A 17,722-nucleotide genomic window follows, 5' to 3' on the forward strand; every position below is an offset into this window, starting at 1 on the left:
TAGCCAATAGAGCTGGAGGAGGTGGAGGACGCTGGACTCTTACCCTGGAAACTGCAGGGTATTACCCTTTGCAGATGACTCTGGTTTGCCAGTTTGAACACACCTGCCTAAAAGCAGAGAATCCCCCCTTCCCCCACTCCCTGCTTTTTTAAGTATTAACTTAAAGAGTTTCATCTTTATCTTAATACTTAAAATCAGTTAAAAAAAAAGTTTCATCTTTATCTTAATGGGGACTAAAATGGGGGTTGATTTACAAGCATCACTTAAAAAAAAACTGAGCACTTAGGATTCATATTTCCTTTTTGTTACAAGTTTGCTTTGAAATATGGTCCTTAAAATTCCCTTGAAGATGATCCTTTAAGGATGTCCTATCACAGAGTTATGGGAAGGAAACAAATGGCCCTCAGGAAACGAATTTTGTTAAGGTGATACATATAAATACAGGTTGGTTCATTAGTGGCTAAAATTTGAGCTTTGTACAAGATATAGGGGTTTAATTGCTAGGGTTTTGGGCACGAAGTGGCCAGAGTAAGTCAGTATAATTATGAATAAGTAGGCAGAAAACATTATGAATAAACAGAAGGAAAGAATATAACCACTTAAAAGAAAATACCTGAGAATAAGGGTAAAATGCAAAAATAAAGTTGCTTATACTTAAGAGACATCTCTAAATTTATTTTTCAAAAATATCATTATGAGAACAAATATACTAACATATAGTCAAGTTTTAATCACAATGAAGTCATAGGACAAGAAAAAAAGAATCCTCAAATACAAGAGATTTTAAAAATGTAAGCCATTTTAAAATACTGTGTAACATGGCTTCTCGCTTTATAAAAAGGAAATAACAGCCCCCAAGAATCCTTTAAACAAATCCAACATAAACAGAAGCAAAACAAAAACTATTTTTAAAAACCTGTAAAATCAAAGCACCTATTTAAATTAAGACCATCGAGAATCTATGAGATTATTTCGGGAGGACAAGAGCTAGGCAAGTCACTAAATACTGTCATTCTAAGGAAAACATTACAATCATTTTATGTAACTTACAAGGCAAATTGATACTATGAAAAACACCCTTCACAGCACATTTAGAAGTCTGAGTTTAAATAATCTCAACAGGAAAGAAACAGATTCTGTGACAGTGGCTGAGACATACAACAAAAGACTGTGACTGTCAAGTGTGGGCCTTCCTGGTCTATTTTTAGAGGTTTTAGACTCCAGCCTGAAATAGTTTTGATAATAAAGCTGGTGGTTACAACTCAGCATGGGAGACACTGTATGGGAGAAAACCAGTTTCATGCTGTGTAACCTACTTTGCTGCTTTTTCCCTTTTAAATTAATCCTGAGATCTTGCCCATGGAACATGGGGGCTGTTAAGACTCTTGTTTCCTTCTGTTTACCAGCCACCTTGGAACATGCAAAACTAAAATTAGGTGATAAAATTAGGTTAAAATTAGGTGATACATGACATCTTTAAAAGTGTACTTCATACACATACAAAAAGTATATTTCACTAAAAAAAAATCCTTTCAGTAAAAAAATGAACTCTCATGCTTAGTAGGAAGCTTATTTGGATTATTAGTTTAATTGGGAACAGAACACATTGTTGAAGAAAAAGCACTTTAGTTCACCGAAATGTTATGGACATGTGTTCTTAAAAGTCTTCTTGATTAGGAAGTAATTTCTGTGGCATCATCTCAACACTGAGATGGTTTGTGTATCAAAAGAATAGGAAGTGCTTGAATCTTGCAGTTATGCAACAGGGTTTTAAGAAGTTAATATATATGTAACAATGTGTGTGCATACCACCTATATCTGTATATATGTCCCTATAAACATATATTGTGTACATGTATATACACGGTACATGATCATACACATATCTCCCAGTAACAAAGACTCTGTAGTTTGATAAGACTTTCTTAAAATTACCCCCTTTTCCAAACTGAACCCTTACATTCCATTCCCATAACTCAACATTACAGCAAATCATACCCTAAAGGCTTTAATTTTCAATTAAAAAAAAAACAAAACTGGGCAAACCAAATTTTATCAAGAAACAAAGGCATATCTCAGGCTAACATACTGTCTTTCACCTTTAAAAAACTAACAAAAGACCAAAACAGTACTTTAAGACACTATGAAAATTGAACAAGCACTTCTTTATTTTCTTGAAAAGAAGGGGAAGTTCCCTTTCTTAGGGAAACGAGTATGAGATCTACACTGGCTTTCCTCTCATGCATTCGGGGATTTAAAGGTTAGATCAGAGACTCAATAACAGCCAAAAAAAAAATCAGACCCAAATCCCCTTCCTCCTAAATCCAAAAAACATACGGCATTTACAAATCATAGAAACCTGTAGGTTTTCAAGGTTATTCTCTGAGCTCTTGGAAAAGGGAAGACAAGATGTGGTGCGGGCCCTCTCACGTGGAAGGCTGTCCCAGTTCGGATGCAGAATGGAAGGGGGACAGCTCGTCTACTGACTCCCAGGCCCTCATCTCTAGTTGTCAACCGGGTACCCAGTCGGGGCTTTGCAGCTGCGCTGTGCGCATGAGCACATCCATTTTTGGCTCTGCGTACCAGGCCACCCTGCCTTCCCCCGGCGCCCACTCGCGCTCCATCATAAGTTCTCCTTCAGGAGGCCGAGCTTCCGCAGGGCCTCCCGGCGGGCCTCCTCTGTGGAGCCCCGGCCCGAGAACTGGACAGTGATACCTTGGGGTCTGAACCCCACAGTCCTGGGGAGAGAGCCTGACCGCTTCCTGGCTGCCTGGCCGCAGTCCGGCTGCTGGGGTGCAAGTCTGCTGGGGAGGGCCGGGTCCGGACGGAAGGTCACCGTCTTCCCGGTGGAGACGAAGGGCCCGGCCTGGCTCTTGAGGACATCGTGAATGCTCTGGAAGCCGTTGGCCAGCGGCAGGGGCTGTTCTGTCTGCACGCCTCTGGACTGCTGGGCGCCGCGGGCCCCTTCTCGCGTGGGGACAGCCTCCTGGGCCGGGCCTGGCTGGCTCTGCTCGGGAGAGACGCTTCTCTGCTCGGTGGGCTCGCCCCTCTGGGCCCGGTCCTCTGTCTCCCCCACGGAGAGGAAGGAGACGCCGTTGATGTTGGCCAGGACCTGGGCTTTGCGCTCCTGCACGTTGACTGCGGCCTTGGAGATGGTCTTATTGAAGTCCTTCCCCGCGCTGTTGGTCACGCTGATGTTGCTCGGGAAGCGGTGGATCTTGGGCGCTGGTTGGGCCGCATGTCGGTGCCACGGTGAGTGGTCTCCGTGTCGAGGGGCCAGAGAAGCCAGCGTCCTCCACTCTGCAGGCCTGCCCTCTTTGGACGGAGATGTGGGCGAAAGCCCTTCGTTCCCTGCGAGCTTCTCAGATATCTTCTGGGCGATGACGAGAGGAGTGGGGACCGAGCGGGGCAGTTTGGGGTGCTCTGCGGGAGGAGTGGGGGGCTCTCTCCTGGGGTGGGCTGGAGCTGCTGCAGGTGAGGCAGGTGGGGAAGATGGCAGGGCCTCAGGCCCTGGGGGGTCTGATGCGGGAGACTTCTCTGCATCCTCTTTCTTGCGTTCAAGGTCAGTGGGGTCTTCCTTTCCAAAAGGGACAGCCCCTGAAAAGTAGCAAGAATCCTCATAAGCTACGGCCACATGTAGAAATAAATGCATCGCCTTTCCTTTCCACTGACTTTACAAAGGTCTCAAGGGATGTAATACCAGTTTTAACAGTACCTCCTGTACTAAACTCCTTCTACAGCCCCTGAACTAGAGAAAGAGAAGGTAGTACGATTCTCAAAATCACAAGATAAAAGAAGTACAAGCCAGAAGCAGTCAGTACCTGGGACGCACAGGAGCCATCATCCTGAGACAGGTACCGGGAGGAAACAACACCTTATGTTATAGGGGATTTTTACAAACGGAAAGGAGGTGGGGTAGTTTGTGGTACCCAGCAACCCCTCCCTCAGATCCTGTAGGTAAAGGATAGTTGGATGTGTCCCTCTCCTCCAGAAATAGAAACGTTTGCCAACAGCCTCTGACAGAGGTTACTATGCCAGCCTGTGAACGTTTACTATTAATATAGTCTAACATACCTGATCATAGATCACCTAACACTTTTCTGCACTCATATCTGCTGCAAAATTGGGAACCATGTATTTATGTTTGTATCCTCAGAATCTCACACAATACCTGCCCCCAAATGGGTACTTAAAATTGTGATGAAAACATCATGTTAGAGAATTGATGGGTAAATGGCTTACAGTCAAAAAGTGTTTTCCCTAGCATAATTATACGCTCTGACATGTTTTAAAGATCAGCTGGTTCAAATTTATCTTAGGAATTATTCTTCAGAGAAGTGTGATAAAAATGGGAAATTCATATTTAAGTCTCTTCTTTGAAAATTGAGCCCCATATTTGGAACATAAAATCAATAGTATGTGAAATTCTGTGTCATACACAGCGTTGCTTACAAAAAATAAAAGTGGGAGGGATATATTTCTAGAGGCATGTGACAAGTGGCAAAATTTGCAGACAGCAGGGTAAAGATATTTCCCCTCTTATTTTTCCCTCATCTTTTTTCAGTCCTTAACCCCCTACCCACATTTCCAATATTCTTTCCAACCAGGAAAAAAAAAAAAAAACTAGAAGAAAGTTTTCTCCTTGCCCATGCCCCTCAGTTTCTGTCACAGGACTCAAGGGACAAAAAGCATAGCTCTCCTCTAACGCCACCCTGAGTCAAGCAAAATTGACAAAATAGATACTGAGCTGAATTTTTGTTCTGATCGATTTTGTTTTCCTAAACCAGCTGACTTTTCAGTTCAAATACTCCCACCTCGGAATAGGGATATAATCTTACACAAGAGAGGAGATTAAACTTCAAGGGCTAAAGTACTAGTCTTTTGTATGTTTTCTTTGTAGAATGGAATTGTTACCTGAAGCCATTTCCAGTTCCCTTTCTTTCTTTTATCCACACATGCAATCTGCTTGTTCAACTGATTGGTCTCATTCTTTATTCTCACCCTGTTGGAATTTCCCTTCCTATGTTGTCATCCTAATATGCCATGAAAATACCTATTTGGTTGGTCAGTCAAACTACAGAGAGGATGCTTCCACCCTACAAAAAATCTGATCAGCCCCACAAGCTTCACAAGCTTCCATACAGGCTAGAAACACAGAGACCATGAGAAGAAGGAGGGCTCTGTGTCTGGCACCACACAAGGAGCCACGTCAGGCTGCTCCTGTCCTCACCTGCGGTCTCCTTCACCACCCTAAGGCTCTCAGGCTCCCCGGCTCCAGGGCCCGGCTGCACCAAGTCCACGACATCCTCTGGCTCGGAGGGAGCGGAAGTGCTCTCTTCCAGAGACCTCGGAGAGTGCCACTGGGCGTCACCAGCACACAGGACCTTCTCCTCAAAGTCATCTTCCAGGGAATCAATTGTCTCTTCAAAAAACAGAAGGACGTCCTTTTCCTCGTGTGTGAGGTACTTCAGGCTCTCATCATCCTGTACAAAATGTATGGGCGTGAGGAATGAGATAAAGCCAACAGTGGCTTCACAGAAGGGAAAAACCCACAACAACACAGGGATCAATACAGAGCCCAGGGTGGAAATCATGGACCCTCCAGTTTCCCACCTGGGGAGAGTGTACCACCCAGGTAACTGCGCCGGCACACCTCTGCCTGTGTGTCCCTCACCATTAGACCTGCATGGAGAAGGAGGTTGTCCAAAAGGTGTGGCAAATTATGGATCTTAGACAGTTTTGTTCCTGGTGAGTCAATGACAAGAAAGCAATTCTTCAGTATCTCCAGAAGAGGCCTTTTCAACTCATCGCTAACAGATACACTTGGTTTCAGTGGGGGGATCTCCGGTTAAAGATGGTGGAGTAAACTTACATATTTAGCTCATCTCCCTCCAGAAACCTTACTAAAACAAAAATGGGCTTTATTTTTTTTTTAAATACAAGTCACAAAGACAACTATAATAGGAAAAGAGGTGACAGCAATATTTGGGAAGGTAGACAGCAGAAAGAAAGGTGGGAACTGACGCAAAAGACCCAAGAAAGGTGAATTTTAGTCAGCAGCTGGGGGCAGGCAGAAACCAACTTCCTGTGGTCTGGGGCTCAGACTTCACAGGGGTCAGCACAGTGTGGGGGTGCTGGGAGGTTCTGGAAGTCTGGCTAAGATGACGTTGAAAAGAGCAGAACTGGATGAGAGGCTCTTTCAGAAGCAACTAGGTCACCCAGGCAGAAAACTAGACGTTTATTCTTAAGGTAAAAGAGGGATCAGAAGGGGTGGGGGCATCAAGCTGAGTTTACGGTGAAGAACCATACTGATAAAGGGGAGTCAGGGAATCAAACTGACCCTCTCTGGACAGAGGATCAGAAGGACCTTCTCTGGGGAACTGAATGGTCCAAGTGTCAAGAGGCTCCAAAAGATCACTCTACCAGTGAAGTTACAGTCAACCACCCCAGCACAGAATATTTATAATCAGTTTAATATCTCACTCTTAAGCATGTGCATAGAGCTAATGACCACCAAGCAGGCGAGAAAAACCTTTAAGGAAAAAGACACATCAAAACAAGAAGGACAAAAAGGCAACTTACAAGAAATAAACCATGCAGAATGCTGGAAATTCCAAGAAAATCATGAACATTCTCAGAGAGATCAGAGGAGAGACTGAATCCATAAACTAGAATCTGATGCTACTTTAAAAAACTAGAAGAAAAGAGCTCTTAGATATTAAAATGACAGGAAAAAAAGAAGTCTAGAAATAAACTAGAGTAACTGGAAAAGCACAACAAAAAAGTTAAAAAAAAAAAACAAAACACATTTTTTAAAGCAGAAAATTAGAGAATATGCGTGGGAGGGCCAACAACTGAATAAGAATTCCAGAAACAGGAATCAGGAAGAACAGAGGGGAGGAAATGATCAAAGTAAACAGGCAAGATAATTCAAGGAAATGCCCTTAAACAGAAGGATGCAAGTTTCCAGATCAAAGGGTTGTGAGAACGACCTGATAAACAAGTATAAAACAGTGCTACACCAAGGCCCACCCCTTGAAGTTTCAGCCACAGGAGATCAGTTATAAAGTTATAATTAAAATGGTATTTTATCAGTGTACAAATGACGAATGAACAGAAAAGAGAACCTGGAAACAGCCTGACCCATGCACTGTCACCTGATTTACAACCAAGGAACCTGCAGTGGGCAAACACTGATCTTTTCAAGCAGTTGTGCTGGAAACAGTGAATCGTGACCTCACACCATCCACAAAAGTTCATTCTGATGAACTGTAATGGGCCTTCAATCTGTTTTAACAGACCCTCCAGGTAATACTGATGCACTAACATTTGATATGCATTGATCTGGTTTATTTTCTCTCAATAATATCTTGTAGTTTCCAGTACACAGATTTTACGCAGTTTTTGTTATTTCTCTTCTTAGGTATTTGATGTTTTGTGATGCTATTAGAAATGGCATCACTTTAAAATATTTGTATTTATTTATTTGGCTGCACTGGGTCTTAGTTGCAGCATGTGGGATCTACTTCCCTGATCAGGGATCGAACCTGGGCCCCCTGCATTGGAAGCGGGAATCTTAGCCACTGGACCACTGGATCGCTCAGATATGGCATCACTTTTTAATGTCTTCTAATTGTTGCTGGTCTGTAGAAATACAAGATATACTGACCTTGAAATAAGTAAATTTAACAAACTTGCTGCACAATACTAAGTTTGTAGGTTCTTTTCAGTATTGTGCATATACAGTGGTGTCTGTAAATGAAAGACTTTTATTTCCTCCTTTCCATTCCTCATGCCTTTCATTTTTTTCATTTTGCTTTATTCTACCACCAGGGTCCTCCAGTTAGCTGAACAGGAGTGGCATTTTTGTCTTTTGCCCAATGTTAGGGAGAACGTTTTCCATATTTCACCATTAAGCACAGTGTTTGTTGTAGGTTTTTTAAAAAAAATGATATTCATCAGATTAAGAAAGCTGTCTTCCAAAAAAAAAAAAAAAGAAAGCTGTCTTCCATTCCTAGTTTGCTAAGTGTGTTTCTTTAAAATAATGAATGGGTTTTAGACTCTGTCAAAGGCTTTTTCTTCCTTTGTTGCAGTGGGTCTCAGCTAGGAGTGATTTTACCCTGCATGGGCACTGGCAATGTCCAGAGACAATTCTGGTGTCACGATTTTCTCTTAATTCTGTTAATGCACTCAAGTACAATGATTGATTTTCAACTATTACCAACCTTGCATTCTTGGAATAAGTCCAACTTGGTTGTGATTCTATCCTTTTTATACATCACTGAATGTGATTTGCTAATATTTTGTTTAGAATTTTTGCATATATATTAACAAGACATAATAATTTTCATTGTCATCAGGTTTTGTATGTATTTCCTTTTTCAACTTTAAACTTAGAAAATAGTGTGCTCTAAGATTTTAGTTCACAGAATATCTTTTTGCTCCACTTCTTTTAAAAAAATATTTGTTTATTTATTTGGCTGCACCAGGTCTTAGCTGTGGCGCTCGGGATCTTCGATCTTTAGTGCAGCACGTGGGATCTTTAGTTGCATCGTGTGAACTCTTAGTTGCGGCACGTGGGACCTAGTTTCCCGACTAGGGATCAAACCTGGGCAGCCTGCATTGGAGTGTGGAGTCTTAGCTGCTGGACCACCAACGAAGTCCCTTTGCGCCACTTCTTCTGAGGCTGAGTGGGGTTGGGGAAGGAACAGACTGATTTTAAGAGCAATTTTTTTTCCAGTTGAAATTGTAATAGTTTCATATTAACTAGATCTCTCTAAGTTTGTCAGCTTACATACCTAACAGTTGTGTAGCCCCTAAAAACTTCTATTTTCCTTCTAATAAGAGGCTTGGTCTGAAGAACATTAGGAGAGTAGCAGGATACTATAGGGGAAAATGGGCACAATGCATTCCTTATTTAATACTTTTTATTGAGCACTGAACCAAAGAAGAGAGGAGCAGATTTTAAAAGAACTAGTGTAATATCTTACAAGTTCTCTGTGTCTACAGAATATTTGACTAATGGGTTCACTCTTTATTCTGAGAACTCCAGGATCTGGCCCTACCTAGCTTTTAAATGTCACTCCTACTTCTTTCCCCTGTCTACTCTATAGCAGGGCTGATAAACTTTTTTCTGTAAAGGGCCAGATAATAAACATTTTGGGCTTTGCACTCTTAATGGTGGCAACTGTTCCACTCTTGTCAATGTGGTGTGAAAGCTACACGAGATATGTAAATGAATGAGCTTAGCTTTGTTACAATAAAACTTTATTTACAAAAACAGGCTGGGGGGCCAGATTTAGTCCACAGGCTGGGGTTTGCTAATTCTTGCCCTATGATCAAATCAAATCACTTGCTATTTCCTACACCTGTTTCTCTGTCAGCAATGCCCATGTCTACACAGCCACATCTACCTGTCCTTCCTGATCCAATTTAAATGTCACCACACCTCCAGCCTACTCCCATAACATCCACTGAATCATGCATTCAAATATTTGAGCATCTAGTAAGCACTGGGCAATGTAAATACAAGGGTGTAAATGATGTTCTTGCTGTCTGGTTTAGTCCCTTTAATGAGGGCTTCAGACAAGAAAATAAACACTTACTTTACTGGGTGGAAAAGACTATGACAAGGTGACTATGGGGTGTTAGAGAAACACAGAATGGGCATCAGTTCACACTTTGGGGACAAGGAGTCTGATATGGAAAAATTCTGGAGAAGAAACGATTGTCACTAATATTGAAGAATTGGGTGAAAATTAAACAAAAAGAATCCAGGGATATGTATTTTGGAGAGATCCTGTTGGCCGTAGTGTGGAAAACAGGAAAGAGTTCAGACAACTGAATACAGAAACAATTTAGACAAAAGTTAAAAGTCACCTAAAGAAGAGCCGTGGTGATGGGAGAAGGAGAGAGAAGGAGATGGAGCTGAGGGATGTTTAACAGGAAGGATCAACTCTTTGTATAAAATTCTATTTTTTACTGTAGTTGTTCATCACCCATGCATTTTCCTTTTGCTAGACTTAACAGGAAAGACCCACATCTGAGGTATCCATGAACTCTGCACAGAGCTGTCGCGTGTCCAGGAGGCAGGCACTGGAACCATTGTCAGCTGCCTCCTCACCATGAAGGTCTGTCCTGGTGCTGTGGCCACCAGACACACAGCTTTCATAACAAATCCAGCAATGCTACTCAATCTGTGATTTTTCTAGATTTAGTGCATGTTGGTGGGATCATCTTGGTCACTGTATGGCACAGAGCTTCCCGTCTCCTCTTTCCTGTCTGCCTCAGTCTTGCTGGATTATCGTGCGTCCATCATTCAGCACATGCCACCCCACATGACTCCCAGAGTCACCATAAGACATTTCTCATTTTTCTTCTCTCCATGCAAAGCCAACAAATTGCCAACATCTGTTGGATCATAGAAAAAGCAAGAGAATTCCAGATAAACTTCTGCTTCATTGACTACACTAAAGCCTTTGACTGTGTAGATCACAACAAACTGTGGAAAATTCTTAAAGAGATGGAAATACTAGACAACCTTACCTGCCTCCTGAGAAACCTGTATGCAGGTCAAGAAGCAACAGTTAGAACATGGAACAATGGGCTAGTTCAAAATTGGGAAAGGAGTACGTCAAGGCTATATATTATCACCCTGCTGATTTAACATATGCAGAGTACATCATCTGAAATGTTGGGCTGGATGAAGCACAAACTGGAGTCAAGATTGCTGGGAGGAATATCAATAACCTCAGATATGCAGATGATACCACCCTTATAGCAGAAAGTGAAAAGGAATTAACAGCCTCTTGATGAAGGTGAAAGGGGAGAAGGCTTAAAACTCAACATTCAAAAAACGAAGATCATGGCATCCGGTCCCATCACTTTATGGGAAATAGATGGGAAAACAATGGAAACAGTGACAGACTTTATTGTGGTGGACTCCAAAATCACAGCAGATGGTGACTGCAGCCATGAAATTAAAAGACGCTTACTCCTTGGAAGAAGTTATGACAAACCTAGACAGCATATTAAAAAGCAGAGACATTACTTTGCCAACAAAGGTCCATCTAGTCAAAGCTATGGTTTTTCCAGCGGTCATGTATGGATGTGAGAGTTGGACTGTGAAGAAAGCTGAGCACCAAAGAATTGATGCCTTTTAACAGTGGTGTTGGAGAAGACTCTTGAGAGTCCTGTGGGTTGCAAGGAGATCAAATCAGTCAATCCTAAAGGAAATCAGTCCTGAATATTCATTGGAAGGACTGATTTTGAAGCTCCACTACTTTGGCCACCTGATGTGAAGAGCCAACTCATTGGAAAAGACCCTGATGCTGGGAAAGATTTGAAGGCAGGAGGAGAAGGGATGACAGAGGATGAGATGGTTGGATGGCAGACTCAATGGACATGAGTTTGAGTAAGCTCCTGGAGATGGTGAAGAACAGGGAAGCCTGATGTGCTGCAGTCCATGGGGTTGCAAAGAGTTGGATATGACTGAGTGACTGAACATGCAAAGCAGTTCAGCTCAGTGATTCAACAACAACAGAAAATGCTGCAAGTCTAAAAGGATTAGGGTTTTTAGCATGATGAGGGCTTCCCTGGTGGCTCTTTACCAGTTGGTTAAGAATCTGCCTGCAATGCAGGAGACCCAGGTTCAATCCCTGGGTTGGGAAAATACCCTGGAGAAGGAAATGGCAAGCCACTCCAGTATTCTTGCCTGGAGAATTCCATAGACAGAGGAGCCTGGTGGGCTACAGTCCATGGGGTTGCAAAGAATCCGACACGACTGAATCAGAGCGACTTTCACATTAGCATGACAAATGTCCCTCTAGTTAATAATTACAACCACCACCGATGTCGTTAGGGTGACATAAAAATGCTAATAACCAAGAACAAAGATAAACGTTAAGCCCAACTTTTCACTGAATCAAATGTCTTGGGAAATAAACTACTGCTCTCTACCCTCTTCCTCCTACTTTGACTTTCCCAACTCTGTGTTTCTATTCCCTGGATTTTGAGATAATCTACTTTGGGAGGTACCATGATTTCTGTTTGGTTGGACAGACAGTAGAATTAAATAGGCAGCTGGGCTGGAAGAAACCATCAACTTAAGACACATGCCCATTTCACACATTAAGTGAGGAGCAGATATGAGAATGGGGGACTTCCCTGGTGGTCCAGTGGTTAAGACTCTAGGCTGCCAATGCATGGGGCCTGGGTTCAATCCCTAGTCAAGAAAATTAGATTCCACTTGCTGTGCAGCACAGCCAAAGATTTAAAACAAAACAAAACAAAAAGTAAGAATGGGTTATATAAACCTGGCACATCTAATCCAACCTCAGAGCAAGGAGTCCCAACATCAGATTTCATTTGGAGAGTAAGCTTAGGAAGGGAAGCTCCCATTCAACCATTTGATATCGTGCAACAAACTGTGGGAGTCAGGGGCTGAGAGAAGCAACCCAGAGAGCATGCAACCCATCCAGCTCCCTCCCTGAAAGTGTGAAAACCGGCTGCAGAGGCAATGCTGTGACTTCCTAAGTGGCTCAAGTATTTCCTAGAGTGGCCAAGGCCAGAACTAGTTTTCTGCTTGCTCTCTGTTCTCTCTAGTCATTTCCCTTTCTAATCACATACTAATCCAAGACCTGTGCTTGGATGCCTGCTGTTCTTGTACGTCTGATCCTGGAGTTCCTCAAGCTGACATTTCTGCCTCAGTGTTACTGTAAAACACGAGACATAAATCAATTTTAATGGGGCAGGTCAGCAGTCGGAGCCCCTGGTCCTGGCAGACTCAGATTCTTGCATCCTCCTCTGTCCAGCCTCTCTCGCTCGAGTTAAGAGTGTGGAGGACGGGCTGGGTGACTTGTTCACGATCAGTCTGGCCTTGAGCCTTGACCAAGGGCCAAACACGCCGTGGGCTCAGTCTGTTGACTAATTCCCCAAACACGCCGCTGCCCTCCACATGACCCTGCACTCTGCGTACCCAGGAGAGTCAAGGAAGCAGAAACAGAGGGAAGCCCCAGTGGTGAGGGCCGAGGGTTCAGGGCCAGGAAAGGAGCAGACGGTAGGTGGCCGAGAGAGCTCCCGTCTGTGTCTCTGTCCCTGGGAGATGCTGCTGCTGCCTCTCTCGGGCAGGGATATTAAAGAGGAAGACCTCAGCCTTGGGGAACCCTGACAGGCAAGGAGGCACGCACAGGCGCATCTATGGAGCCAGGAAGTGGACGGGAGGCTGGCCAGGGCCAGGGGCAGCTGGAGGGCCGGGAAGTGACTGCTAGAGAGCTCGGGGTTTGTTTTGGATGACAAAGATGTTCTAATTTGGCCATGATGATGGCTACACATCTCTGTGAACCTACTGAAAACCACTGAATGGCATATTATAATGGGTGAGCCACAGGGTCTGTGAATTATATGTCAATACAGCTGTCATAATATGTTTAAGAAAAAAAATGCAAGGCAGCAGCCTGGGGGCCCCACAAGAGGAGGGAAGAGAGCTGGCATCCTGGTGGGGTGGCCCCCACTTGATCGCTGGTGCTACTGGACAGGAGACATGCTAACTCAGTCCCCGGAAAACTAAGCGGAGAGGGAATGAGGATAAAACACACACCAGCTTTCTTGGAAAGGGTGAATGGGAGAGAATGTACGTTTGTCCCTATCATTTGGAAGGTGGTAGGAGAAGGCAATGGCACCCCACTCCAGTACTCCTGCCTGGAAAATCCCCTGGATGGAGGAGCCTGGAAGGCTGCAGTCCATGGGGTCGCTAAGGGTCGGACACGACTGTGCGACTTCACTTTCACGTCTCACTTTCATGCATTGGAGAAGGAAATGGCAACCCACTCCAGTGTTTTTGCCTGGAGAATCCCAGGGACAGGGGAGCCTCGTGGGCTGCCGTCTATGGGGTCACAGAGTCAGACACGACTGGAGTGGCTTAGCAGCAGCAGCAGTAGGCTGACAGAATTTTTTTTTAAACCCCCCTTCTATCAACGGAGTTTTTATTTTTAAAATGTTTTCCCTCGTAATATTCACTTCCTTTTTAAAAAATTGGAGTATAGGTGCTTTACAATGTTGTGTTAGTTTTTGTACCACAATGTGAATCAGCCATATATCCCTTCCCTCTTGAGCCTCCCACCCACCCCCATCAATGAAGTTTTTAAAGTGCATATTTGGGCTGTGGAGTAAAGGGAGGTTCTTTATGGATACAAATCTCCAGATGCTAAAAGAAAAGCTAAAAGAACCGTCTAGGAAACCATCTCTCACCTGTGCTACCCCTCCCACCACACTGCCTGCGGGTGGGGTCTACAAGCCTCCCAGGAAAACACTGCTTTGCTTCAAGAACTTGGGAGTACAGACATTTCTACCCTAATCTGTGTACTGTGACAGTGAAGAAATAATTTCTAATGTATTCAAACCAGAAAATTCAAAACACCAAATCTACTACTGTAACTGTAACACGCAAGCTTGAGTCTCCTAGGAGTAGGACAGAGTCCTGGTCTCTCCGAGGTCTACCCTCTCCAGCAAAGATGACAGCACCAGCGTCCCTCTGGTCCCGGTAGGGCTCCGAGAGGAACAAACTCTGGCCGGATGACAAACTCTTCCAGCGAATCTGACCAGTAGTGATAACAGTCAGCAATTCTAGACATCCTTATGGGAATTCTGGGGTGGGACAGGAGATGTGTTTGTAGGGAAATGGCAGAGAGGATAAAACCTTTATATTGCTGAACAAAAAAGTCAAGAAGGCTTAAAACACTCATACTAAAATAGCAGCAGCAGAGTTAGTTGCTCAGTTGTGTCCGACTCTTTGTGATCCCATGGACTGTAGCCCCTCCCCGGCTCCTCTGTCCAGGGTATTCTGGACAGGGTATTCCAGGGTATTCTCCAGGCAGGAATACTGGAGTGGGTTGCCATTTCCTCCTCCAGGAGATCTTCTGGACTCAGGGATTAAATCTGAGTCTTTGGCATTTCAGACAGATCCGTTACTATCTGAGCCACCAGGGAAGCCCCCAAAACCCCACTTTAAAAAATCCTGAATTAATTCAGTTTTGAGGCTTCTTTTCTACCTTCGTCTTCTTTTATTTTTCTATCTTTTGGCCACACTGCACAGCATATGGGATCTTAGTTCCACAACCAGGGATCCATCCTGCACCCTCTGTGTTAGAAGGGTGGAGTCTTAACCACTAGACCATCTGGGAAATCCCATGTTTTTTTTCTTTTGTTTTGCTTTTCTTTTAAGCAAAGAAATTGGGTTCAATGGCAAATTAAGACAATGGTGATGACTCCCTGTGAGGGAGGGGGAAAAAATGAACCAGCAGAAATCACCTGTATCTTAAACCAAAAAGAAAGGGAGAGGATGGAAATTATGAACATTGTTGTTGTTCAGTTGCTAAATCCTGTCCGACTCTTTGCGACCCCACGGACCACAGCATGCCAGGCTTCCCTGACCTTCACTATCTCCCAGGGTTTGCTCAAACTCATGTCCATTGAGTCGGTGATGCCATCCAACCATCTCATCCTCTGTTGCCCCCTTCTCCTCCTGCCCTCAATGTTTCCTAGCATCAGGGTCTTTTCCATTGAGTCGGCTCTTCGCATCAGGTGGCCAAAGTATTGGGGCTTCAGCATCAGTCCTTCCAATGAATATTCAGGGTTTATTTCCTTTAGGATTTGCTGGTTTGATCTCCTTGCTGTTCAAGGGTCTCAAGAGTCTTCTCCAGCGCCACAATTACAAAATATTATGATGGCTAAAAAAATTTCTTGAGATGAACCCAGATCTCTTAACCCCTACTCTCCTGGGTTAGGCCACCTTGGGTGTTTGTTTTGGCAGAATCTGAGTTGATGCTCACATTTTCTTCCTAGAGACACCAAAATGATCTCCCTGACACCTGAGTAAGGCTTTACTAATTTAAAAACCCAAGTTGATGAGAGCCCCCACCCCCAACACACCAAATAGGAGCTGAAACTCAACACAGGGGCAGCAAGAAGAGAATAGGAATCAGTCTCTTCTGTGAATGCCACGCTTACTTTGGCAACCTCATAAGAAAGCCCATAAGTACATGTGGCCTTTCCCACGGTTTCATCACAGGGATTTAATTATGGTGATTTTTAACTAGTCCCCATTGTAATTTTTCACTATGGTTAACGTAAACCTGTACTTCTGGCCGGAAAGAGACACAAACAAGCCAGTGGGGGATGAGATATGTGTGCAGTTTTGATTATAGATCAAAAGAGTCATGGCTTTGAGAGCTGCCTTGAACTTCTCTGAACTGGCAATGTTATAAAGCTGTCCTGACCGATATGGGAACGCCTTAAGTGCATGGCGTCATGTGTGAGACCCCACATAAGCTTGTCACACGTCCCAGAGCTCCACGCGGCCATCGGGTCACCACACTGTGAGGTCCCCAAAAGATTAAAGTCGAGTTTTATTCCATCACCTATCTGATCTGGTGTATAGCAGGCATTTACTCCATGTTTACTGAATTGACCTCTCATCAAAGTATTTAGCTTTGTTTTAAAATAGCCGTCCTGTCCAGGAAGTTTTGGGTTCAATCTGGGGAAGGAGCCAGAGCTCAAAGGACAGTGGGGTTGCCACTGACCAGCCTCTCCTCCTTTCCACGCCTCTGTTCTGTGTCTTCTCCTTGAAACTGTCTGGTAACCAGCGTGTCAGATTCTTAGTGTCCTGTTTGGACCTCAGTGGAGCCAGTGTGGAGACAACCTCACCTCCACTTGTTTTACCTTCTTCTTCCACAACTGATGGGTGAGACCAAACGACCTCAGAGGTTTGGGAGAGGGAAGGGGTGGTCAGGAGCTGACAACTGCTATCTGATCACAGCCTCATTCTGTGACTTAAGGGCCACAGGATTTGTCTGCTGAGGGACCAGGGAGGGTTTCAAGACAGCTTAAAGGAAAGGAAAGGCGAAGTCGCTCAGTCGTGTCTGACTCTTTGCAACCCCATGGACTATAGCCTACCAGGCTCCTCCATCCCTAGGATTTTCCCTAGGGAAAATCTGGAGTGGGTTGCCATTTCCTTCTCCAGGGGATCTTCCTGACCCAGGGACTGAACCCGGGTTTTCCACATTGCAGGCAGACGCTTTACCTTCTGAACCACCAGGGAAGCAGCTTACTGGATATCAAAACTTCAAAAATGTAGCAATGAATTTAGGTCATCATTTTTGCCCAAGCTAGAGGTAAAAATGAATAGGAAGTATGCCTGGGGACTTGGGATGTTTCCAATCCACTCTCAAAGTGGCACACAAATCACGAAATTCCTTAATTCCTACAGTATTCAGAGGGTCCTGCTCTTTCCAGCTAGCCAAATCATATTCTTTCCTGGAAGAAGCTCCAGGGTGCCCGCAGGCAGAACAGACTTCAGACTGTGTTCAGTCAAAGAACCTAGGGATCCTGGCATGGGGCAGCACTGGTCCCTGGCAGTGAACCCCAGAGGTCTGATGAGACGCATGAGTGTCTGAGATACTCTCCTTAAGAGATTAGGAATATAGGTCACCTACACCCAACTAACCTCTTGAGTGATAAAGAGTTCATTTACTTCACCTTCCTAGAATAGCCTAGGTCATAACCGCAGCCATGTGGATAGCCACAACAATCCTACCTAAGCAGCTCTTTCAATTTTTAACTTGTACTGGGTCAGGAGAAAGGGTTCTAAAGAACAAAGATCTGTTCTCTTCCAGGCAACGAGAGTTTAAAAGCTTTACGATACTCTCCTTTAACATTAGGCATTAAT

General features: G+C 44.1%; 1 protein-coding gene across 2 annotated transcripts in view; it reads right to left on the bottom strand.

Moving 5' to 3' along the window:
• Positions 1-2,144: 2,144 nt before the first annotated feature.
• PROSER2 (proline and serine rich 2) overlaps positions 2,145-17,722 on the bottom strand; it is a 40,865-nt gene continuing 25,287 nt past the window's right edge. For both annotated transcript variants that reach the window (XM_019972913.2, XM_070800725.1), the window contains exons 3-4: positions 5,231-5,483; positions 2,145-3,597 (exon numbers count right to left, since the gene is read on the bottom strand). In XM_019972913.2, coding sequence (XP_019828472.2) covers positions 2,624-3,597; positions 5,231-5,483 — 1,227 coding nt within the window. In that variant the 3' untranslated portion in view covers positions 2,145-2,623. The remainder of the gene's footprint in view (positions 3,598-5,230; positions 5,484-17,722) is intronic.

Source organism: Bos indicus, chromosome 13, assembly GCF_029378745.1.
Source record: "Bos indicus isolate NIAB-ARS_2022 breed Sahiwal x Tharparkar chromosome 13, NIAB-ARS_B.indTharparkar_mat_pri_1.0, whole genome shotgun sequence".
Lineage (NCBI taxonomy): Eukaryota > Metazoa > Chordata > Mammalia > Artiodactyla > Bovidae > Bos > Bos indicus.